This window comes from Nannobrachium achirus, assembly GCF_963921795.1.
Source record: "Nannobrachium achirus genome assembly, chromosome: 4".
NCBI classification, from domain to species: domain Eukaryota; kingdom Metazoa; phylum Chordata; class Actinopteri; order Myctophiformes; family Myctophidae; genus Nannobrachium; species Nannobrachium achirus.
Genome location: NC_137813.1, coordinates 76241937 through 76267286, shown reverse-complemented (window position 1 = coordinate 76267286; position 25350 = coordinate 76241937). Strand labels below are relative to the sequence as shown.

General features: G+C 41.4%; 1 protein-coding gene across 1 annotated transcript; it reads right to left on the bottom strand.

Moving 5' to 3' along the window:
• Nucleotides 1-7428: 7428 nt before the first annotated feature.
• On the bottom strand, nucleotides 7429-24341 carry LOC308284458 (H-2 class II histocompatibility antigen, A-U alpha chain-like). The gene is made up of 4 exons (XM_080725073.1): nucleotides 24200-24341; nucleotides 16201-16446; nucleotides 14139-14420; nucleotides 7429-8843 (listed from the first exon to the last, which is right to left on the bottom strand). The coding sequence occupies exons 1-4, from the start codon at nucleotides 24264-24266 to the stop codon at nucleotides 8656-8658; spliced, it is 783 nt and encodes a 260-aa protein (XP_080581199.1). The 5' UTR covers nucleotides 24267-24341; the 3' UTR covers nucleotides 7429-8655.
• Between the last annotated feature and the right edge of the window lie 1009 nt (nucleotides 24342-25350).

Sequence of the window (25350 nt, the reverse complement as noted above, 5' to 3'; positions counted from 1 at the left end):
TGGTAGAAGTGGTAGAAAAGCAATTTACCATTCGAGGGTTGTTTGGAACTCGCCGAGTGCCAAACAACCCTGAAACAGTGGTAAATCAGCCAACAACCCACTCCCTCTCATGGTAAATGGCTTACTTTCAACGCTTGGAATTCCCTCGCCGCTAAGAAAGTAGACATCTACCTAACCCTTACGTATATACCAGTGCGATGTGTGTTGAAGGTAAGAATCGGGAAAATGTGGCAAACTATCGCCAGAAAAATCTCATCTGGGCATCTAACGACCAGCAGGATTCTGTATAGCGGAGGGAGAGGTTCCGAAAGGAGCTAAGAGCAGTTCTAGTTTGTCATTTGTATTTGGCTGGGATGGAGAAAGAAAGTAATTTGTATCAAAATACTTTCAGGTCTAGTATTTTCTGTATTTCAAATACAAAATACTTTTTCATGTCAGTTTATTCTCAAATTGACACATTTTAAACATTCACAAAGATTTAAACTGTAGGGGAAACACACACACACACACACACACACACACACACACACACACACACACACACACACACACACACACACACACACACACACACACACACACACACACACACACAAACACACACACACACACACACATATACATTGAAGACTCTAGCAGGAGCAATCATTCAACCACACTTTGACTATACAGTCCACGTATGGTATCGTGACACCTCAAAGGCCAAACAAAAAAGCTCCAAACAGCCCAAAGCAAACGAATTAGGCTGCTGCTTAACCTTCCATCTTGGGCTTACCTTACCGCTAATAACTTTCTAAGCATGGATCACGGTAGCTGACAGAGAACAGCATCTTGCAATGGGCCTGTTGCACAAGATACACAACACCACTAAGATACCCATGTACCTGACAAAATACTTACAAAACGTCAAGGATGTTCACAATTACAACACCAGAGATCACGTCCAACCCAGATTTGGCTCTCCTGCTATGCTGCTAAAATGTGGAATGCCCTAAAGAAGGCCTTATAAAGGAGAGTAAATCCCTACTTCCTTTAAAATTGCTCTGAAAAGCCACTTAGAGGCGGTTGCTATTCGAAACTGGTAAAAGAAAACAAAGCCTATTCTTACCTCCCCCTGATCTTTCTATTGCAAATACCATTTATTTTGCATTGTGTTTTTCTTTTTTCTTTTTCTCAACGACCTTGAGTTGGCTCACGGACCCCGCCCACTGAAACAATTAATGATTGTAACTAAATAACCTTGCATGTTACAACTGTGTTTTCTTTCATTTATATGGTAGAAGTGGTAGAAAAGCAATTTACCATTCGAGGGTTGTTTGGAACTCGCCGAGTGCCAAACAACCCTGAAACAGTGGTAAATCAGCCAACAACCCACTCCCTCTCATGGTAAATGGCTTACTTTCAACGCTTGGAATTCCCTCGCCGCTAAGAAAGTAGACATCTACCTAACCCTTACGTATATACCAGTGCGATGTGTGTTGAAGGTAAGAATCGGGAAAATGTGGCAAACTATCGCCAGAAAAATCTCATCTGGGCATCTAACGACCAGCAGGATTCTGTATAGCGGAGGGAGAGGTTCCGAAAGGAGCTAAGAGCAGTTCTAGTTTGTCATTTGTATTTGGCTGGGATGGAGAAAGAAAGTAATTTGTATCAAAATACTTTCAGGTCTAGTATTTTCTGTATTTCAAATACAAAATACTTTTTCATGTCAGTTTATTCTCAAATTGACACATTTTAAACATTCACAAAGATTTAAACTGTAGGGGAAACACACACACACACACACACACACACACACACACACACACACACACACACACACACACACACACACACACACACACACACACACACACACACACACACACACACACACACAAACACACACACACACACACACACACACATATACATTGAAGACTCTAGCAGGAGCAATCATTCAACCACACTTTGACTATACAGTCCACGTATGGTATCGTGACACCTCAAAGGCCAAACAAAAAAGCTCCAAACAGCCCAAAGCAAACGAATTAGGCTGCTGCTTAACCTTCCATCTTGGGCTTACCTTACCGCTAATAACTTTCTAAGCATGGATCACGGTAGCTGACAGAGAACAGCATCTTGCAATGGGCCTGTTGCACAAGATACACAACACCACTAAGATACCCATGTACCTGACAAAATACTTACAAAACGTCAAGGATGTTCACAATTACAACACCAGAGATCACGTCCAACCCAGATTTGGCTCTCCTGCTATGCTGCTAAAATGTGGAATGCCCTAAAGAAGGCCTTATAAAGGAGAGTAAATCCCTACTTCCTTTAAAATTGCTCTGAAAAGCCACTTAGAGGCGGTTGCTATTCGAAACTGGTAAAAGAAAACAAAGCCTATTCTTACCTCCCCCTGATCTTTCTATTGCAAATACCATTTATTTTGCATTGTGTTTTTCTTTTTTCTTTTCTTTTTTCCCTAACCCTACTAAACTGAGATAAAAGATCGGGTTTCTTTATAGAAACAAAGCATGCTTTCCTGTATCCTGTAAAAAGACTATTATTGAAGCTACTTTTCTCTCTGTTTTAGATTATGGAGACATTATATATAGGATTGCTTCTCCTTCAACTTTAAAACGCCTTGACACTGTGTACCACTCAGCACTAAGATGGATCACTGGTGACAGCTATGGAACCATTATTGTACACTATATGGGAACTCAGGTTTATCCTCCTTATCTGAGAGGCGTGATAAACACTGGTATCTTTTTATTTTTAAAGCTCTCTCAGGATTGCTCCCCCCTTATATTTGTTCAATGCTGAATCTGGACCCTAGTCCCTATCAGACGCGCTCAAGCGACATTTTGACGCTCAAGGTTCCATTTGCTCATACAGAGCTTGGCAAGGCAGCATTTTCTATCAGTGCTCCACTTGCATGGAACAAGCTCCAAAAATCATTACAAATAAAATATCTGCCGGCCTTAGGCCATTTTAGGATGCTGGTTTCTAACACCTTTGTTCTAAACTGTATATGTTTTAATTAATTTAGCTTTTAGTTTCTTGAACTTTCTACAGTTTTCTACAGTTTTCAAGTATTCATTCAAGTATTCATCATCCCCACTGGGGTTGATGTAGATAGCCTTTGTCAGGTTATCACTGACTATATCTTCTTCTGTGAGAGGGTGTGCGTTCCTACGAAGAAGGTTCGCTGCTTCTCTAACAACAAGCCGTGGATGACAAAAGAAATCATTCACCTCCTTAAGAGGAAAAGAGATTTGTTCCATGCAGGTGACTCGGAGGGCGTGAGGGTGGTGGTGGAGGAGCTTAAAACAGTCAAGGCTCAGGCAAAAGGGAGCTACAAAGCTAAGCTGGAGAACTCTCTGAGGGAGAACAATACGAGACAAGTGTGGGGTGGTTTTAGGAAGATCACGGGGTATGGCTCTGCCAACTCTACTGTGTCAGGCACAGAGGAGCTGGCAAACGAGATGAACCGTTTTTTCAATCGGTTTGACGGTGCTCCTGTTAATGTTCAACAAGCAGCGGCTGGGTCAAACGGTGACCTCGGTTGCCGCCCTCTTTCTTCCCCTGCACCATCTCACAGCAAGGGGAAAAGCAGGCTGTTCCTCCTGAGAAGACTGAGATCGTTTGGGGTGTGCAATAGGATGCTACAGATGTTCTATCAGTCTGTCATGGCAAGTGTCCTCTTTTTTATAACATGCTGGGGTGGCAACAACAGAGCAGGTGACACGTTTAACCTAAACAGACTGGTGAAGAAAGCAGGCTCTGTCGTTGGGTCCTCTCTGCAGGGGGTGGAGGAAGTAACCAGGGTGCGCACTGCGAAGAAGCTAGGTTCCATCTTGGAGAACTCCTCCCACCCCCTCCATCTAGAGATCACCAGTTACTGGAGTAAGAGAGGAAACGACCGCTTTACCTACCAAGTACGGAGATGTGAGAGATTAGGAAAATCTTTTGTACCGGCTGCCCTTAAGCTGTACAACGAGACACATAACGGACGCTTGAAAAGGTCTCCCTTCCTAACTTAGACTTACGGAACCATTGCTGTATTGACTTTGACCTCTAAGGAACTATTGCTGTATTGACTTTGACCTCTAAGGACCTTCCAGGAAGAGTGCTCATGTGCGCCTTGCGGTGACACGCTTCCTAGTTTCTTCTTTTTTCGCACTGATTTTTGACACTGCACTATTAGGTTGTTAGTGTTGGTAGTTTCTGAGTATTTTTGCTTTGTTTAACAATGACAGTGAGATACTTGTTTGCACTAACTAGCATTGACTGCTATGGTCTCTTTTGCAAGACACTTTATGTATATATACTTATATATTATTCGCCCCCTCTATTGATGCACCTTCTCTTTATTGGTACTGTACTGCTCTTGTCTTTGTTTTTGTTTTTTTCCCTCTTATCTATCTTTTCTTACGTCTCTGTAACTTTGTAAATAACTGTATACTGCTGTGCTACTTCTGGACAACTGAATTTCCCCCTTGGGATAATATAGGTATCTATCTATCTATCTATCTATCTGTATTCTCTTTTTGATTTTTCAAATGATGTCTGTAAATGTATGCATGTATGTATGTTGTTGTTCATTGTTGTACAATCTCGGTTGCGTTGAAAATGAGTGCTTGCGCTCAATTGTATTTCCGAGTCTAAATAAAGGTAACAAACAAACAAAAATGCAGACTCTAATAAAGTCCAATCAATCAATCAATCAATCAATCAATCAATCAATCAAAGCCTAAACAGATTATACACAGGAAAATTAATAGCTGCCTCTGAGGATTTTTAATTCAACCATGTTTAAGAAATGACTGCATGATTAAACGTTTTGAAGATTTTCATCTTGTGATACTTCTTGATCGCTGGAATTCGTTTTTTGTATCTTGGGGCGCTGAGTAGATGTCACAGTGTTGTTTGGTACTCACCACCACCACTGTTGTAGCAGATACAGTAGTGGGAGAAATATGTAACAAAAATAGGCTAATGTGTTCACTTCCGGCAGAAAGTGTGAACATTTGCACCTAGGGGTATTTTTTGTGCGCTGAATTCAAAAATTGACGGATCCAAGCACTTTTCTCATGGGATCTGGTGGCTCTAATTCACTTACTATACAGGGGAAAAAGACCCCCCAAAATGTTTTCTTTAAGTAGCATGTGAGGTGTCTATCTAGGGGGTTTTCATGATTCTGAATCCATTGCAAGCATTTGTTTTGCACGAAAAACATTCCTTGGGCAAAAAATTGACCCTACAAAACTGTGAAAAGTGATGACTCTTCACTAAACCATACTAAACCATAGTTTTGTGGGCTCCATTTCTAGCCCAATGAATGTTTTTCATGCAAAACAAATGCTTGCAATGGATTCAGAATCATGTAAACCCCCTAGATAGACCCCTCACATGCTACTTAACTCATATAGTGCCCGAACCGAATAATTTCGGTTCTTTTTTCCATTCCCATACTAATTTTTTAATCTATTTCGCTTACCCTGAGCTGCTAGTAGCGACGTGGGTGGTCCTGGCTCGTCCACCGCTTCACAACGAGCCATTCTACTTGTCCCGATGATTTATTCCATTGAAAATGGTTTAGAAAAAAGTTTAGAGCCCCCCCAAAAAAACGCTGTTTCAGCAAGACGTATTAAGGATTGCTAGAACCGAAATTTTTAGGTTCCTTTAGTAAAATGAATTAAATAATCGGAGGCCTCAACGTAGCCCCGGTCGAATTTTCCATCTAAGCACAAGGCCGCGATTCTGTTTACATGGCCCGTAATGGGAAAAAAAGGCCGCGCCACGCCGCCCACTCCAATAGAAAAACACATCTTTACAGCGGATTTTCTCCGGATTGTGTTCCAAGGCCAGCAGAAAGGTTTTTTGGCGGCTGAATAACTTTAGATCGGTCTTCTAAAAAATTACATAGCCGATTGCTAACTGAAAGCTAACTTCCTCCGGCTCGCTAGCATAGCACTCATTACAGTGTAAAGCCAAGCCAGCTCAGGCTGGGGACCCGGATGTGATAGTGAATGTCTACGGGAGAATGGCTGGCACTCTAGCGGCACCTTGCGGCATCCGGCAGTAATTGAGTTAAAACAGATTTTTGGGGGGTCTTTAGGAACAATAGCTACGTACTGTACATGCTTCCTGTTAATAGCTCTGTTAATAGCATAGTTAAACAAGTCTAGGAGCCTCAAGTAGCCCATTGTTTCATTACAAAAACATAACACTTTATTGAAAATTTTTCAATTCATCTTCATATAATTGGTCCTCACCAGGGATGTGCAGAGAATGTTAGAGAGGCAGGGGCTGACATTTCTAAAAAATATTTAAAAAAATAGCAGACCTCCAAGCTCACAATGCTTCGCAGCGCGAGCTTGGATTTCGGCTATTTCCGATGCTTGGAAGAGCTTGGATTCCCCATCAATGACATCATCAATGGGCAGGATGGGTGGGTTTCTTAATTGACCACTTCCCTCCGGCCTATGAGACACTGACGGGGTAGACAAGAAATGGTACCATATCATATTAAAGAGCATTATTACCCGGCTTGTTTTGATGCTTGAATCTGATTGGTCGAGCGCTGAAATCAGCGGTGAATTATAGGCGTATAATGACCGCTGCCTAATCAAAGGCTCAGAGCAGCTGCTGTATTCAGGCTGCGGCGTGGATCTAGTGCTGTATCCAACATGTCTTCTATGTAAACAAACACACAGCGTCATTTACAACCAAACCTTGCTCTGAAGAATGTTTTAAAAAACATTTGAGGCGAGAAATAGACAAGGCAGTAACAGAAAATGGATTCTATTTGATCAGCACTTCCTTGTTTTCCAAGGCGACCATGTTGCACTCGGGGGGACACACTTTCAGCCGTCTCTAAACAAGGAAATACTTTTTTTCGTTTTTGAGTCAAATTATTAATTTTATGTATTAGCCGGGTAATAAGTGCTATAACGTCTTGCTGCTTGGTCATTATGGCTTATATGGACACTTCAGGCTGATAATTCCCCTCGGCTCCACCTCGGGGAATTATCAGCCCGTCGTGTCCATATAAGCCATAATGACCGCGCAGCAAGACGTTATCGCATACTTAGTGAGGACCAATTATTATGAAGAGAGGTTGAACCCCCATTTGAAAATATGTTGTGTCAGGCCAGGGATACCCGTGTGTAAATGTTACATTATTCAAAGTGTCTCTAGAGAAAATAAATACATGATAAATATAGGCTATCATAACATGAATATCATATTTAAATACTGAATCGACAATATGTGTAATGTGAAATATCCCTTTAACTACTTTTGCTGCAGGAGAAATCCCCACCCAGGAGGAAAAAAATAAATACAAAAAATACAAAATCAGGATCTGAAAAGTTTCAGTTTCATTGAAAGTTCTCAGCTATGCTTCTTGGTTGCAAGGAGTCAAACAACAGCAGGGGTGCAGTATGGTTTATTGAAGTTCTATTGAAACAATACAACTCCATATTTCTACAAATCATTGATTAAGGAACATCACTGTATAGTCAATATGATGATGTCTCATCCAATGACACAACAGAAAGCTTGATTTTAAAAGCAGTGAAAAAAATATATACTGAAGATGATTATGATAATGATTAAATGATCACAACAATCGATTGGTTGTCTCAGTTTGAATCACCATATTTTGTTAAATGTGTGCTTTACAGTGGCGTCAGTTCAGCTAAAGCTAAGGTATGGCAACATGACTGTTGTCTTCGTGCGTGTGCAGTGGTGTAAAGTAACTAAGCACATTTACTAGTACTGTACTTAAGTACAATTTTTTGGTATTTGTAATTTACTTGAGTATTTCCAATTTCCAGTACTTACTACATCACTACATCTCGGATCCAAATATTGTACTTCTACTCCACTACATTTATTTGAAAACTTTAGTTACAAGTTACTTTTCAGATATAAATTATAATATTATAAAACATACATAAACCATGCACTTTAGCCCTATTTTATACCTTGTCCATTTGAAAATAGACGATTTACAAGCTCACAACGCGTCGCGATGCAACACGTTGTGAGCTTGTAGATCTGCTATTTTCAAATATTTTGTACTTTTACTTTTGGTTCTTTAAGTACATTTTGATACCAAAACTTTTGTACTTTTACTCAAGTAAATTTTGAATTCCAGACTATTACTTGTAACAGAATATTTCCACATTGCAGTATTTACTTAAGTAAAACATTTGAGCACTTTTTACACCACTGCGCACGTGCAATTGCCTGGTTAATAAACCAGAACGAACACAACAACACCCCCTGGCGGTAGTGGTGTTGTAGTACGGTCTGGAACCGATCCATTGAGATTCTATTTCCTCAACCAGCTTCAAGGGTTGGCCAATCAGGGTTGTATGCTTGGGGCACGTGGTTTGGGGCTCGCGTCACTAGGCTTTAGCCCGCCCCCCAGAAATGAAAGCTCTTCCTGAAATCCCAGACTCTCCTCCCAAAACGAAGTGTGTGATAGAGGCTGGCAACGCCAGGCAACGCGTCCAAGACACCAGTCATGTTGCCATACCTTAGCTACAGGCATGATGAATTTATTTTAAGAAGTACATTCTATTATTTTGTTCCCTGTAGCCAGCTTGGCAGCTTGGCACCTTGCCATACCCAACTGACACCTCTGGCGCATTATATTTTTTTGCCGTTGCTTTTGTTTCCCTTGATGAGGAAAAGGGTTCCCGTGGCGACGCCCAGCAGACCCAGGGTCAGCCCCACAGCGCAGAACACAGCAGGACCCGTTCTGGGCTGGCTCTGGATCTTTGGGGCCCGTGAGCTCTCTGGCCTCCAATGTCCAAGCTCTGGTCCCTGATCCACAACTGCAGAGGAAACACACACACACACACACACACACACACACACACACACACACACACACACACACACACACACACACCAGGGTTTCTGCTAGGCATTTTTGGGGCCGGCCACGTTGGCCGGCAGGATTATATTTTACCGGCCAATCAATTAATTTATCGGCCATATTATAATGAACGTTACGTCACATATGTGTTTGCAGATGAGATACTGTATGTGCGTGTGCATGGTGCACCCAACTGATAATTACACCATTTTATGTTAGCGCTGGGCTCCTCTTTATTACAGATGCAATTGCAATCTTTTCCTGAGTTAACGAAATAATAGCCTAACTATCTACTTATGTAGGCCTAGATCGCTTGCCAAAAAAGAAGTGAATAGGTTAAAGTGGACGCAACTCAAGCGAACCGTTTGCGTGCCCTGCCACACAGTGGCCTACAAATTAATAAGTTAATAGTATATGATTTTGGCTTCACGTCTCATTAAAGTTGTACCATGTAACTTTTTTTATAAAACAAATCTTAAAATTGTCCTAACTGTTAAATCGCTAAAGTTTTAGAACACCCACTCTGTGAATTTCAGCCTGTAAAGCCTTCTCTATATATGTAAACTGCGATCCTTGCCGGGGACCGGATCTCGCGCCAAAATTGCGTCATCACACTACCGGCCAATCACAGCGAGGGTTATACAACTGCCGGCCAATCACAGCGCATCTTGAAGTGGGGTCGCTATGGCAGCCATATTTGTTGTCGCCCGTTTGTACCATCCCTTCTCTAGGTAATTTCGCCTACCAGGCAGGGTGAAGGAGTCCGTATCTCTGGAATTACTGAACGCACAGGAACAAGGGACCCCTCAAAAGATAGATCTCAGCGAGGTGGAGGCAGACGCGGGGGTCTGAAGGTACGAAAAACGGCCGAAAGACGCGGACGCGACCGCGGTTTGCTATAGGGCTAATGACCACTAGTTGGGCATCTTACACAGTATAGCTTTAAACCTTAATATGCAAACATACAACCTTTGTTTTGTTTTGTTAATGTTATGTTATGATGGCGCAAGGAGGAAGGTTGACTTGCCTCTGTTAGTCTGTTGCTTTGACCACCACAGTGGCATCACATCCATGCGATCAGAAAGTAATTTGCGTGCTTGTATAATCCATGTGATTCCACAGAGTTCGGGTCCCTTTTTTATTATCGTCTACTGGGTCCAGCTTGGTCTAGATTACCTCGGAAGAACCCCAGTTCTGTTCGGATCATAACACTAAACCCACGCTGTATAGCGCTGATTTGGACAAGCTGCTGGAATTGTCAGCTGTGAAACGTGATGTATGCTTCTCCGTATGGCCGTCCTGCGTATCTAAAATAGCAGACATACAAGCTCAGCGCGGCGCGTTGCTGACGTGTTGTGATCTTGAAGCTCTGATATTTTCAATGCGCGTAACCATCGTACGACGAATATAGACTGATCTAATGCGCACAGCGCAGCATGAAGCAGCAGCAGCAGCAGCAGCAGCGGTGAGCTCCGCTGTCGTCAGACTCACAGAACATGATACAAATTTAAAACTATGATAGGTTTTAATGGTTGTAGCTTTACTGCTTTAGACAAATAATTATGTGAATAATAAGATTAAATGATAAAATAGCCTAAGAGGCATTTTCCCTTCCGGCCACGGTGGCCGGTGGACTTTATAATTACCGGCCAATTAAACATTTAACCGGCCAATGGCCGGTAAATACTGGCTAACGGAATCTCTGACACACACATATATAAATATATAGATTGTATACAGAACATTGACAGTGAGAAAGGAGGGCATTTGCAAAAGCGTTGTTACGTAAATGCTATTCAGATATTTTTTTCCAATGAAAAGATTTGTCGAAACTGACCATGTTTTCAGTAACAAAAGACATGAACTAGACTGCAATCTGTCAAGGTGCCAACTTGCTCCTTGTGCACTAGTGGCCTACTTGTGCGCCAGCAGAGGCGGAGATATATTGTTATTTATATCAGGTCACACTTGTTGATTGTGACGTCACCAAGAATGCTGGTGCCTCATTGGCTGTTGATGGTGACGTGACCAAGAATGCTGGTCCCTGATTGGCTACGGGTGTAAACACAAAGAGATACTTCACATACAAAATCACAGAATCTTGCACACTCTGCTGGCTAAGTACGGTAATTAGCAAAGCTAGACAATGAATTGAGAGAGAAGAATAGAGTTTGCAACACTGGTATACTCAGCTCTGTTTTATTGCTTTGACGTTTCGATCCGTTTGGATCTTCTTCATGAATAGTTTGTTTGATCAAACTATTCCTGAAGAAGATCCAAATGGATCGAAACGCCGCTCAACTGCACCCCTTAGAGATCTTGTCAATAGAAAAATTCCATTGACCAAATCTTTAGAGGGCGCTGTGGAGTAACTATTTTTTTCCCATTCGGTGGAAATGTTTCTTTTCTGTCCAAAAAGTGTATTTTAGACGTGAGGTGGAGCCGAGTGTTCTCATTAGGGTAAAGTTAAAACTGTATTTGTTTTGGTGAGTGGCGAATGTGTGTTTTTATTTTTATTTTTACTAAAGATGAGAGGCTGCTTTTTTTTTTATGTGTTGCATTCCTAAAACAATAATTTGATTACAATAAAAGTACCCCCTTTGAATCCAGATGGGGACCCAAATGCATTCATGTCCCCATCCGGAATCAATGGGGGTAAATGTACTATAATACATTTTTTGTCTTTTTAAAAAAGTTACTGAACTCAAGTCTCCATGCATGGCGTGAGTAATAAAAAAAAAGTCATTTTGGGAGTGAACTACTCCCTTAAGGAGAATTCCTTCTAATACTATGGACTAGAGCTATTTGTGAACCCATTACAACCCTAACCCTAACCCATTACACGTGAGAGTCTTTACTTTATCAATGCTTGTTTGCACTGATCTACAAGTGGGTGGGTCCTGCCGCGTTGTAAGCTTGTAGGTCTGTCCATTTTGTGAGGTGATGTTTTTCGCCTTAAGTTTGCTGTTTCCGGTTACCTATTATGGTCTTAACACATGGGATGCTTAATACGTCTGTGAACGTGATAACGATTCCCCCCCCATGGAGTGCTTTGGCCCTGTTATCACGTTCAGGGACGTGTTAACTGGTTACCATGGTAACCGATAGCCCCCGCGCTGTGTCCGGTGACTTCCGGCGTCCATTAAATTGTATTCATCCTGGCTGCAGACACTTGGATATATCTCCGCTTCTTTTCCATTATCGCGCGTTTGGTCAAAACGATCTGTTTTCTATGGACTATCGAGCCATCGAAAATCTGGTAAATAATATAGGAGAAAGCCTTGACAGCTAATTGCGACCGAAATGTCACAGCTTGTCTCCGTGAAGCCGTCCGTGTGTGTACATATTTTCTATGGGTTGGTTCCCTTGACACATCACTGTGACATCACAGGTGATATCACAGGTGACATCACCTATGTAAAAGTCTATATATAGGTATTCACCAGAATCCCTTTTATGTCCATACACTGAAGATCCCTGATGTCATCGATATATATCACAGGCCAGATGGCCAGTGGTCTTACCATGAGAAATGTCACAGCTTGTCTCCGTGTGTGTACACATTTTTACAGTATTCACCATATTCCTGGCCATTTTATGGAGGCTGCCATTTTCCTTTTACATCTTTTCACTTCCTCCCAAGTAAGGAAGTGACATGGAATTGTCTGTTGCCAGATTTTGCCAAAGAAATAAGCCCAACAGAAGCAACTAGGCTCAGTTTTACTACTTTACATTTACGTTTGAAAATAGCAGATCAGCAAGCTCACAATGTGTCACATTGCGACACATTGTGAGCTTGTATATTTGCTATTTAAAAAATATTGAGAGAAAACTTTTGAATATTTTGAATATTTTTTAAACATTTCAACAACATAAGTCCCTGGCACCACATATTTTCAGATGGGGGTCTGCGACTGTGGACATATGAAAAGATTTGGGAACCACTGGTTTAAAAAACATTAGAAAGTAAGCCCAATAAGCAACTGATAGGTATTTTGTTATGGTTCATATCATCTTTTTATCAATACATATTGATGACCAACTGACCACTGGACCCTAAGGCACAGCCCGTGACTGTGCCATGTCATATTGTACAGTACCCACAAGGCCGGATTCTGTCTGGTAGAACTGAGGCCTTATCTGCTGCCATGGAGCCTGTACCAAAAACAATGAGAATTGTTTTGGTTAAAAGGCTCAGCCTGGTGTCATGCAGACACCAGCGAAGGACTCTTTGTCTTGTCATTTGTGGACAAGAAACATCCTATGAACTGTTGAAATGTCATCCATTGACTGTAGAAATGACCATACTTATACTCATGTCAAAACATAATTTGTCAGAGAGCACAAACCATTATTTCTGTACTGTACCTGTCTTGAATTCTCTCTCTCCAGTAAACATTCCATTCTCACTCTGAATCACTCTCCTGTCTTATTTCTGTGTGATGGATTAATGTATCTCATAGGGGAATAAGAAGGTGTTGTTGTTTACAAATAACAATATATTTATCAGCAACTATACCATTTTTTTTAAGACACAAATTGCTTATTATAAGCAGACATGGCAACCCAGGTACATTCAGAGCCCAGAGCCCAGAACGCCATCTACTGACACTTTAATGCAAGGACAACAGGAAACCAAATGATGTTTTTCAGGCCAGCTTTTTCAGCCTCCGCCTCTTTCAGGATATGAACAGGAAGCCGGGGGCGGGGCCAGGAATATCGTGAATATGGGTTGCTTCCCTTGACACATCACTGTGACATCACAGGTGATATCATAGGTGACATCACCTATGTAAAAGTCATAGGGTATTCCCGTGCCCATATATGGAGATCCCTGTCCCAATGTCATCAATATTAAGGACATATCTGGGAATGCCCATATATGGGCATGTTTTGACATAACATTGTTGACTATCATGCAGGGGTCTCCATATATGGGTAACTGGTCCAATATACATCACTGGCCAGATGGCCAAGAATTGGCACGACCTCGCCCTTTGGGGCGAGGTCGCATGTCGCCCTGAGGCGTCTTACTAGTAAATGGGGTATTGAGCAATGAAAATGATTATCCGCGTGAACACGCCTGACTTTCTGACATAGGCTTTTACATAAAGAATACCTGTGATATTTACAGATGAGATTTACACCCCGTCTCGTGAATTCACGTCAGTTTGTGCTGAAAAAATATATATACCCCTTTATTTACACACTATTTATGAACAGTTTAGTGAATGAGGCCCATTGTTTTTACCCCACATCCTGGTCTCAGGTGCAGGCAGTGATTGGTGGTTGATTGTGCAGCTGTAGATGTCTCCCTGCTCTGGAGTGAACTTCAGTCTGGAGAACTGGTAGAAGGTTCCATCCTTGTTGAGCTGTGGAACGGTGTCTGTGATGTCATCAGTCAGGTTGAGGTTGTTCCTGGTCCATGTGATGGTCACCGGAGCAGGATAGAAACCAGTCACATAACAGATGAGCGTGTTGACCACTCCCACTTCTACATGGTCTCTGGGGTAGATGGAACTGCGAGGTTCTTCTGTTTACACAAACACATGTAGGCATTACATACTATGTACATCTATCAGCAGACCCAGGGTCAGCTACACACCACACTGTACCGTACCGTACCGCACCGTACCGTACCGTACCGTACCGTACCGTACCGTACCGTACCGCACCACACCACAGCACGCGCCAACAACGAATAGAAAAGGTCCTACCCATGCAGGGATTGGAGACTACCAAGTTGGGAATACAAGCCATGCGCTCTTACTAAGGACACTACTGAGACGGAGGCATGGTCACCGAAATGTTTGTTGTATTGACCAAACCACGTTGGAGGTACGCCGTCTCAGGCAACGATGAACACCGGGAGGCCCTGCCAAGCGAGCGGTAACGAGCCAGTCGCCGTGCTGAACGGTGTGAACGTCACCTGAGCCAACTCAGCGCCATTACCGAGTTCACATGGTCCAAGTTAAAACCAAGCAAAAAAGTTGGCTTGCTGCCTGGTCAACTTACTGGGTAGTAGTCTGGGATCACTTCACTTTTCGAGGTTTGATCCGGACGGGAGAGGAAACCACTTTACGTCATGTTGTAGAACTAAAAGGACTACAATTTGCCGGAACTATCAAACCGGATTCAGTTTTAACCCAAAATAATTCCCCTGCGCTCAAGGACATACTTTTAGGGCCTACCTAATAAACTCCTTGATGCAGCGTAGTTTTGCTTTTGAAAAAATTGTTTGGTATATGCATGTTTTATTCCAACTCGTATCGACTGGCAAGACTACACTAGGCTACTCGAGCATTGTAATAGGGATTGGGGAAACAAACGGAGGGAGCTAAAACAAAGCGACGCCGCTTCTTCGGCTTGTGGTTTCCGCCTAGACCGGATCAAACTGCCCGTTGTTAACGATCACCAGGCTTTCCCCCAGAAAGCCTGGTAGGCGAGGTTAACTGGGTAGAGACGGTTAGCAAGGAATCTAAAGTCTCGGGTTCGATTCCCGCTGAGGGAACAACCCGTAAATTATTCCTCTGAATGTGTTTTGGCGCATGCGCATCGCAATGACAGCACTAAGGGTGATAACCGGACTACCAGACCCCTGGAAGCCAGTCGGTATATCTATTTTTGCATTGTTGATATATCAGTGGTTCTCCGACTTCATGTCAAGGACCCACAAAATTATATATATTTGCCCTATTCACAGCCCGCCCACTCAGCAACTTCCTGGTGCTGACGTCACGCTTTGAAGGGGAAAACTTCCTTTTAAAGCCCATAGAGTTAACACAGAAATCTCAAATTTAATGCAATTTCCGAATAGTAAAGTATAAAATACGGCTAGCATGATCAAGAACACAAGATAGTAAAAGGCACAAAGCATTATAATTTACTTTACCATTCGAAATAATGATTTGTTGGCTTTAAGTCCAGCGATTTCTGTGTTATTTTAGGAGGGTTTACCCTTCAAAGCTGACGTCAGCACCAGGAAGTTGCTGAGAAATTTGCTGAGTGGGCGGGCCGTGAATAGGGCAAATTGGCCATGGACCCCCATCTCAAAATATTATGTTAAAAAAGAGAACCAATGTCTAAGTCTAAGATGACATGCTTTCCGGGGTTTAATGGGTTAATAGTTGAAGATGCAGTGCCATGATTTTTCGATCGGGCCTTTTGACCAAAAATACACAGGGAAGACACATTTGCACATTATAACCACAGCTGGGGGTCTATTAGAGTAATATTAACTCCATAGACACATACAAAACAGAAAAAGTACAAAACTATGGCACCACCTCTTTAAGAGTGTGTATTTCGGCTACCTAGTTCCACTGGCGGGTTCTTCATGGCGGCGCGAAGGGTATCCAGGTTGGATTTGCACACTTCCACCTCACCCAAAGCTGCTTCATATCCTCCTGGGAAGGCGATTGGATCTGCAAACTTGGGCAGAGTGTTCACCCCCCTCCCTCTGTTGAAGTCTGCGTACCACACCACTTCACCATCCAGTCCGGCCATCACCTCTTTGTCATTGTCTGAACAGCCAGTGACTCGAATATCCATGTGCAAGACTGTAAAGGAAGCAAAGATGACGTTAAATTAAATGGCCAATGTCTCAGATGGTTCCGTTTGCAAATTCTGAAACTGATATGGAAGGCAGGAGAAGCCACATGTGCTGTTTCCTTGGTTTATGCGTTTTAGTGGGTGTGAGTGTGGCTCAACACAGCGATTTGTGTAACTACTTTACCATGTTGTTATGTTTCTTTAAGGAGGTGTGTCTAAGGAGTTAACATTACTCTAACAGACCCCTGGGTGGGTTTATAATGTGCAAATTTGCCTTCCCTGTGTATTTTCTGTTACTTCCCTGAAAGGCCAACTGAAAAACACTGATTTAATAAAAAATCAACCCCTCCATAACCCAACACTGTGGTTGTGGCTAACTTCAGCTGGTTCACCAAAAAACATAACTTTAACACTTTCTGTAGACTTTTTTGGAGAAAAAAAAATCTCCCAGTATAATCATAATACCTGATCATGTTTTATGGGGGGGGGGGATCATGGCACCCCATCTTTAATTAGACCAGCCTTCCTTTAAACTCTTGAGAGTTTAAGTGGTATAAGCTGACGTCATGTGATGAAACAGTGATCAAACATTCATCACCCTCTGTAGAATTCTAGAATCTCTCATTGTTTTACTGAGTACCAGAGTGGTAAAACAACACATCCATTATTACACATTTATCACTTTAAAAAAAAATGATGGTTTAACTATTGAAAAATAGTAGATTAACAAGCTCACAGCGCCTCACAGAGTGCCACGTTGCGAGCTATTTAGAAAAATCGTGAAGGTTTGCTCAAGACTTTGTATATATTGACACGATTCTATAATCTCCTAAATCAGGTTTCTGAAAAATCCTACCGGTATGTTGCAGTGGTACGAAAACTTTTTCATGTCAAGGACCCCCAAATGATATGCATTTGGCCACAGACCCCCATCACAAAATATTTAGTTCCTGGTACCGCCAGAAGCAAAATTTAAGTTACAAATATTTTTTTTTATAGCAGATCCACATGCTCACAGAGCAGCACTCAGTGCCACGCTGTTAGCTTGTATATCTGCTATTTTTCAATAATAATTCCAGGTCTTACAGTTTTTCACAATTGTTAACACACATTTTTCACTACAATAACGGCTTTCTCAAAACTGCACACACAAAACTGAAAACCTCACACACAAAATGGTAAACCTCACACTCTCTTCCCAAGATGAACTCTTTGCCATCAAATCACTTACAGTTTTTTTCGATTGCTAAAACACGTTTTTCAAAACTGTACGTTCTTTTCAAAACTGCACACACAAAACTCCAAACATAACACAAAATTGCTAAACCCTGGCATCCCTTTGCAAAACAACTCTTTGCCATCAAATCTCTTAACATGTTCACAAAATGGAACTCGTGTTTTCATTTGGTAAACACAGCCATATTTTCACATGACACACACATACCATTCATTGAGTAAACACAATAAGCTTTTGGTTGAACACTACCAAGCATGTACAGAACACTGAAGAGCAAAATTGAAAACACAATTATAGAAATGGAAAACACTGAATGAATGACAATTACTCTGGTAAATGAACCAATTCCCTTTTTGTAAAATGACCCAGTGTATGCCCACTTCTCTCATAGACAAACATAAAACAGCACACAAATATGCAGACATAACATTTTATTGACTGTAGGTCTAAACGTTTACCCCAAAACTTGGAATTTATTTGGACACTTGAAAAAATATTTAGTATCATTTTACAGTAAACTTGAAGTAGGCTACAAAGTCAGTTTTAACCAAAATGGCTATTATCTCAACGTTTTCCTTGCAACATAATCACTAAAATATCGTCACTGTCAGGCAGAAACTTTGTATCTCCAAGTTTCAAATGTGTGCGTCTTTTGGTAAAGCAAAGCCCTGCTTCATCATACAAGACCGTCGCACAAAACTAGTGAAAACAGCTGATCTATAAGAACACAATGCCTTGCGATGCGAGGCGTTGTGTGCTTGTAGATCTGCTGTTTTCACTAGTTCAGTACATTTTTTAGATGATGAATACAAAATGAACGGTTTTGGACATACTGTACCGTACAAGGTTTCCACCCGACAACGACAATATGCTATAAATATAAGGTGCTGGGAGTGAAAATTATAATGTAGGGGTGCCTCAGTTGAAAAAAATATTCATGGGGTGCCCTGAGACAAAAAAGTTCGGGAACCCCTGGCCTAGAGTGCCGCATGAAGCCCTGCAGGCCTCAAAGCCCACATCTCCACTAGCCAGCCTCCTCCATGGCAAATTGCTCGCCAGACCCGAAAGTTTAGAGATTTGAATATTTGTGTGTTGTGGATTGATGCTTTGAGATTTTATGTGAGAAGTGTGTGCAAACCTGAAAATTGTGTGTTGTGTTTTGAAAACAAGGTGATGTGAAATTGACATCAGAGTGTAAAGAAGGAAAGTCAGAGTCTAATATGATATGGAAATCTAAAGTAGTAACAAATTGAGTCAAGCGATTGGTGACAGAAGTAAAGGTTGTGAAAATTGTGCTTAATTTTAGTTTTTTGTGTTTTAGCAATCGAAAAAAACTGTAACTGTGTTCACAAAATGGAACTCATGTTTTCATTTGGTACACACGCCATATTTACAGCACACTGAAGTGCAAAGTTGGTACACACGCCATATTTACAGCACACTGAAGTGCAAAGTTGGTACACACGCCATATTTACAGCACACTGAAGTGCAAAATTGAAAACACAATCGTCGAAATGGAACACACCATATCAATGACGATGACTCTGGAGTATGAGCTATTTCCCTTTTTGTAAAATGACTCGGTGTACTGTAGGCCTACCTTTTTATAGTCAAACATAAAACAGCACACACATGTATCCAAAACGTTTTATTTGGGTACATGATTTACAGTAGATTTAGGCATCATGCCTCCGGTCAGAGATGGGCACAAAATACTATTTAAAAAAAAAAAAAAAAAATCTAAATACTTGGTCAGTACTTGGTCTAATATTGACCAGGATACTGTCACCAAGACACTATCCTGGTGACAATATCCTGGTATTTGTATCTTTGTATTTCAAATCTTTTTTTGTATTTTGTGCCCATCTCTGCCTCCGGTTCCTGTCTCAATGTTCAGTTGTGCAACAACTGAACATTGTGTGTAGTGTTTAGAAAACAAGGTGCTTGTGTAATTGACATCAGACCTGAATGTGTAGTTTTGAATAGTTGTGTGTTGTAGGTTGATACTTTGAGATTTTACATGAGAAGTATGTGCAACAACTGAACATTGTGTATAGTGTTTTGACAAGGTGATGTGTAATTGACATCCGTGTGTTATAGGTTGATGCTTTGAGATTTTACGTGAGAAGTGTGTGCAACAACCGAAAATTGGGGTATAAAGAAGGAAAATCCGAGTTTAATGCAGAAAAGGGAGTGTGAAGTAGTGCCAAATCGGGGCAAGCTATAGGTACATGAAGTTAAAGTTGTGAAAATTCTGCAGAATTTTAGATGTGTGTTACAATTTTAGATGTGTGTTAACTCTTATACTGCTTTGAACGTTCCTGTTCGCCCCAATTCTTGAGGTCGAGTAGGGCCAATACGGCCGTTCGTTCGTTTGATGTTTTTTATGGATTATGATAAAAGACGTCCTTGCGCAACTTTTGAATGCATAATTGGTCGTGGTGTCGTTTTGAGGACAGCCGGAAACCGTTCATAAAAAAAAAAAGTAAACAGACTGTCCTGGCTCCGCCTGCCCAGAGCGACTCTGCGCCTGCCTAGCTGCCAGGGGCGTCAATTGGGTATGGCAGGGGTATGCAGCTGCCATACCTTGACAGGGGGAAATAATAAAAATGTACTTTTCATCGTGCCTGTTGCTAAGGTATGGCAACATGACTGGTGTCTTCACCAGACACCAGTCATGTTGCCATACCTTAGCTTGTTCTGAACTGACGCCACTGCTAGCTGCTAGCAGCCTTGAGGGACTATATTGTTTTATGCATCGGGCTGTTAGTAGAGAAAGAGAGAGAGAAACGTTGGTAAAAGCGATCATTTTGTCGGAAATCAGTTGTTTTATAGTATTAGTAGTATAGTAATTGTAGTAGGTAGTAGTATTTAGCAGTACTAGAATATTGAGATGTATTAGGCCAACTCAGCCTCAACTTGCTGGTATCATTCCGCCGAAGTGCGACCCTCCCCCCCTGGCCGGAGCAGCAGCCAGCAGCAGAGCAGATCCACGGATAGAAACAAACTTTGTTAGAATTAGGATTACAAACCTACCCGCGTTGGTGACTCAGGACCAGGCAGCGCCCACGAATGGTGGTGGTGGTCGTGATGATGATCATGATGATGATGATGATGAAGAAGAGAAAAAGATCACTGTAGCCGTTGGCATTGAAGATAAAAAGATTGAAGATGGTGCCAGTCGCGAAGAACCGGGGTCCAGAAGTGGATCAAGAGCCTCGTGATATTGTGGAAACCGATCCCGACGGAGCTCGACCCCCGTGTAGGATGGATCCCCCCGCCCGGGGGCTCACATCGCCGCAGCAGCAGAGACCCATGTACCGCCGCCACCGCCGCGAAGAGACAGACGAACTGGGCGATTTGGCCAATGAAGAATGGCTTCCGCGTAGAGACCCCTCGGAGAACAGAGGCCACGATTCTACTGTCCAAAGTAAGACTTCCAATCCAGTGCATGTATGTATTGTATAGTTGTATACTGTATATAGTTGTATACTGTGTGATAACAGAGCATCCGTGTGGAACTGGAAGCCTGGGATGGGGGGATGGTCAGTGATCAGTGAGATAGGGTAACGGTTTTCCATTGCGACGTGTTGCCACTCCGACATTGGGATCCGGTCTAGAGCCCGCCTACTGCATCCGGCTATTTACACGTACACATACATGCAAGAAATGTTTCCGTATCCGGACCGGATCAGTAACTTGATCCAAGCAGTTAGGATCCACGTGCTTGGTTTGTTTTTGTCGCTACTCAGGACACACGTGGAGTTCCTATCACGCGCGTGCACGTACCGCGTGTAGTGTACGTGCACTGCACAGCCTACTAGGATTATTTGATGGGAATTTAGGATTTATTGGCTTAGTTTGTGTGTGCGTGCGTACGATGCGTGTGTGTGTGAGAGAGAGGGAGAGGTTTCTTTTTATCGTCATCATCATCATCATCATCATCATCATCAGTAGCTGATGATGTAGCTTTTCAGTTCAATTCAAAGGAGCTTTATTGGCATGAGAAAACATACGTTTACATTGCCAAAGCAAGTGTTACAAATAAAAACTGTTGAAAATGGGGAACATATATACAGTTGGAGGGAGTACAGCTTTGTGTAAACAGAGCTATGTTGCATTGTGACATTTTATATAGGTATACAGGGTATAAAGGGAATTTCACTGTGACAGTAAATGCATGGTAACTATTTACTATAACTGCATTTTATGTTATATATGAACTTATTGTAAGTCATTTGCTAAATGTCAAAATTGTAAATTGATTTGTTTAGATATAAACTATTTGATATTTTCCTGGCTATGATTTTAGATGATGAGTCGACGATGATGATGAGCCTACTTCTTCATTTCCACATCGTGGAAAAACAAACTTTTTTCTGTAAATCAGACTTAGCACCATGCACATGCTCACATAGACATCAAAGGGGGCTTGAGCCCCTGCCCTTTTATCCATCTGTAAAAAGTGCCCTCTCCAGACCATGAATGCTGTTTTTACATAATTACTATATATATATATATATATATATATATATATATATATATATATATTTGTGTGGTAAGCAGGAAGTGCATAGAATGTTAGAGAGGCAGGGGTTGACATTTCTAAAACGGCCTTTTGATGAAAATAGTAGGCCCCCAACCTCCACGCATTCTGCTGTGACGCGTTGTGAGCTTGAAGGTGTACTATTTTTCATGTATTTTATAGTAATTATGTATTTGTATAATTTACAGATCGACCATGGGCTCGTGTACGAGTTCAGCAGACCCGGTGGAGCCCTTCCGGAGGAGCCTGGCTGGAGTGAAACAGAATGGAGCCCCAGGCCCTGTGCAGGCTGAATGACACACACGCACGCACGCACGCACGCACGCACGCACGCACGCACGCACGCACGCACACACACATATACACTCTGTACTGTAGACATGTAGTGTCACAGTAGTGTCACAGTGAGATAAAGAGAACCCTGAAAGCTGAAGCAGGATTCAGGCTGAAGCTCATGTCACTGTGTCAATGTTCTGCACTGCTCTTACTACTGCTCTTACTTCTCTTACACACTAAAAGTGTGTAAAAAGACACTTTTTCTTGTTTTTATTTTTTTGAATTTGTTTGTAAACAACCACTGATCATAGGTGTGATGTTACTGAAGCCAACAATCAAAGGCTAAAGAGAGATTTCTGCCTGAAAATGTATTCTTCACAAAAATGCATTTTTCTCAGCTTTATGTTCTCAAAGAGCTGTTTTTAGGCCACATTCTGCAGCTTCTAGCTAATGAACAGAACAAGATAAAAACTCAAAATCTTTTTCTGTTGCAAAGTAGACATTCTATTCTTCGTTGCCATATAATTGTTGTCTTTATAGTCGAAAAAAAGGCAAACAAATATATATATATAAAAAAGAAATAACTACTTCTACCACAATAACTACTTCTCACAACGCCTCGCTCTGCGAGGCGTTGTGAGTGATCTGCTATTTTTGGCTAAAGTTCTCCGAATATGGACGCAAGAGTTCAAGCGGTTACAGTAATATAAAAAATGATCTAAATGTCATTGTCATTGTAAAATATTATAGTTGGCTGGTAATGATTGTAGACGTAGATTTACGATCGACTCTCTAGGCTATGGGTAGGACTGTCACGATTACAAATTTAAGTTGATGATTAATTGTCACACAAATAATTGTGATTAACTGATTAATTGTGATTTAATTGTGCTTTTAGCATTGAAGACTGGCAAATATGAATACAAACATAATTTATGTTTGCCATTTAGGCTTCATAATCACAAACTGCACAGCGCAGATTACTGAACTCTTTAATCATTTTATACTTTAAATTTCTTTCTTTTTTTGTGCTATTTTTTCAACATAATAATAATGTAATAATTGTGACAGGCCTAGCTATGGGATCTAGCATAGACAACTCACATGACGTGTGTGTGTGTGTGTGTGTGTGTGTGTGTGTGTGTGTGTGTGTGTGTGTGTGTGTGTGTGTGTGTGTGTGTGTGTGTGTGTGTGTGTGTGTGTGTGCGTGCGCGTGCGTGCGTGCGTGCATGCGTGTGTGTCTGACTGGCAAGACTCTTCCCACTTCCCCTGGAAGATGTATAATGTATATAAACTACGTTTATTTATAAAGTACTGCCTTACCAACCCCAAGTATTGTAACTATGTTTTTGGACACACCTACTTATCCCAAATTAGCCTTTGTGATTTTGGGGGATAAACATTCACCTCAAGAACAGATATACAATAGTGTAATATCACTTATATGCCAATACATCATTGGGAAACAGTTTTAAACCCAATTGTCAGTGATTTTATTTTTCATAGTTACTGCACTGTAGCAGTATAGAAATCTACTGTATATGTTATAAGAGTAGAAATATAGACACATGTTGTACAGGCCTAAAAACTGAAGTTGTATACATGTATATTATACACAATAACCATAGATACGTATATACATATATTTTATAATAGAAATAGAGCTATTTAGCATTTTAGATAATAATATAGTCTACTTACTGCCTGGGACTGCTTTGACACCAAGTACAGAGGAGAGGATGAGAAGGGGGGCTATAATCTTCATCATTACAGATCAAAACAGAGCTGAACAGAATAGAACAAAGTAATCAGATCAAACAGATCAGAATGAACCGCTGTTGACTTCAACACTAGCTCTGACATCTGAAAAGAAACTAAAGAGGCTTTGCTCTGTACTTTCAAAGTATAAGCCAATCAGATTGTAGATGCAATGTTGCATCATCTGTGTCCAGGAAGACGACAGTGTGGATTTTTGAAGTGATCAAGCATTACAGATTATACATACATGTATGTTTGTTTGTTTGTTTGTTTGTTTGTTTGATTGTGTGTGTGTGTCTGTGTGTTCTTGTCTGTGTGTGTGTGTCTGTGTGTCACTCTTAAGTGTTTACAGTTTTTCACGATTGTTAACACACGTTTTTCACTACACTAAAGGCTTTTTCAAAACTGCACACACAAAACTGAAAACCTCACACACAAAATGCTAAACCTCACACTCCCTTCCCAAGATGATCTCTTTGCCATCAAATCACTTCACTGTGTTCACAAACTGGACTTCATTTTTCATTTGGTACATTTGGCCATATTTTCAAATGACACATACCATTCATTCAGTACACACAACTAAGCATTTGCTGCACACTACCAAGCATTTACAGCACACTGGAGTGCAAAATTGAAAACACACCATTGAATTGGAACACACCATATGAATGACATTGACTCTGGAGAATGAGCTTTTTCTCCTTTTGTAAAATTACTCAGTGTTGGCCTACTTTTTTTATATAGTCAAACACAGCACACAAATATGCATCCAAAAAGTTTTATTTTGGTACATGATTTACAGTAGATTTAGGCATCATGCCTCCGGTCAGAGATGGGCACAAAATATAAAAAAATATATTTTGAAAAAAATCTAAATACTTGGTCAGTACTTGGTCTAATATTGACCAGGATAGTGTCGGGAGAGTGTTTTCTGCAGGTGATTAAGTCCGAGTGTATCAAAGGGTGCGTTCAGAAATGCGCACCGGGTGTGTGCTCAGTGTAGTGAGTGCCTAAACCTAACCCCAATCCTAACCCTAACCTCAGTAAAACTATGCCTAAACCTAACCCTAACCCTAACCTTAACCTCAGTA

Excerpts from the sequence above, each read along its gene's own strand:
- LOC308284458 (XM_080725073.1), bottom strand. The coding sequence starts at position 24,266 with ATGATGAAGATTATAGCCCCCCTTCTCATCCTCTCCTCTGTACTTGGT. Across the intron at positions 14,421-16,200 it reads GAACCCGCCAGTGGAACTAG|AAGAACCTCGCAGTTCCATC; the intron begins GTAGCCGAAATA and ends TTGTGTAAACAG. Across the intron at positions 8,844-14,138 it reads ACCTGAGACCAGGATGTGGG|TTGTGGATCAGGGACCAGAG; the intron begins GTAAAAACAATG and ends TTTCCTCTGCAG.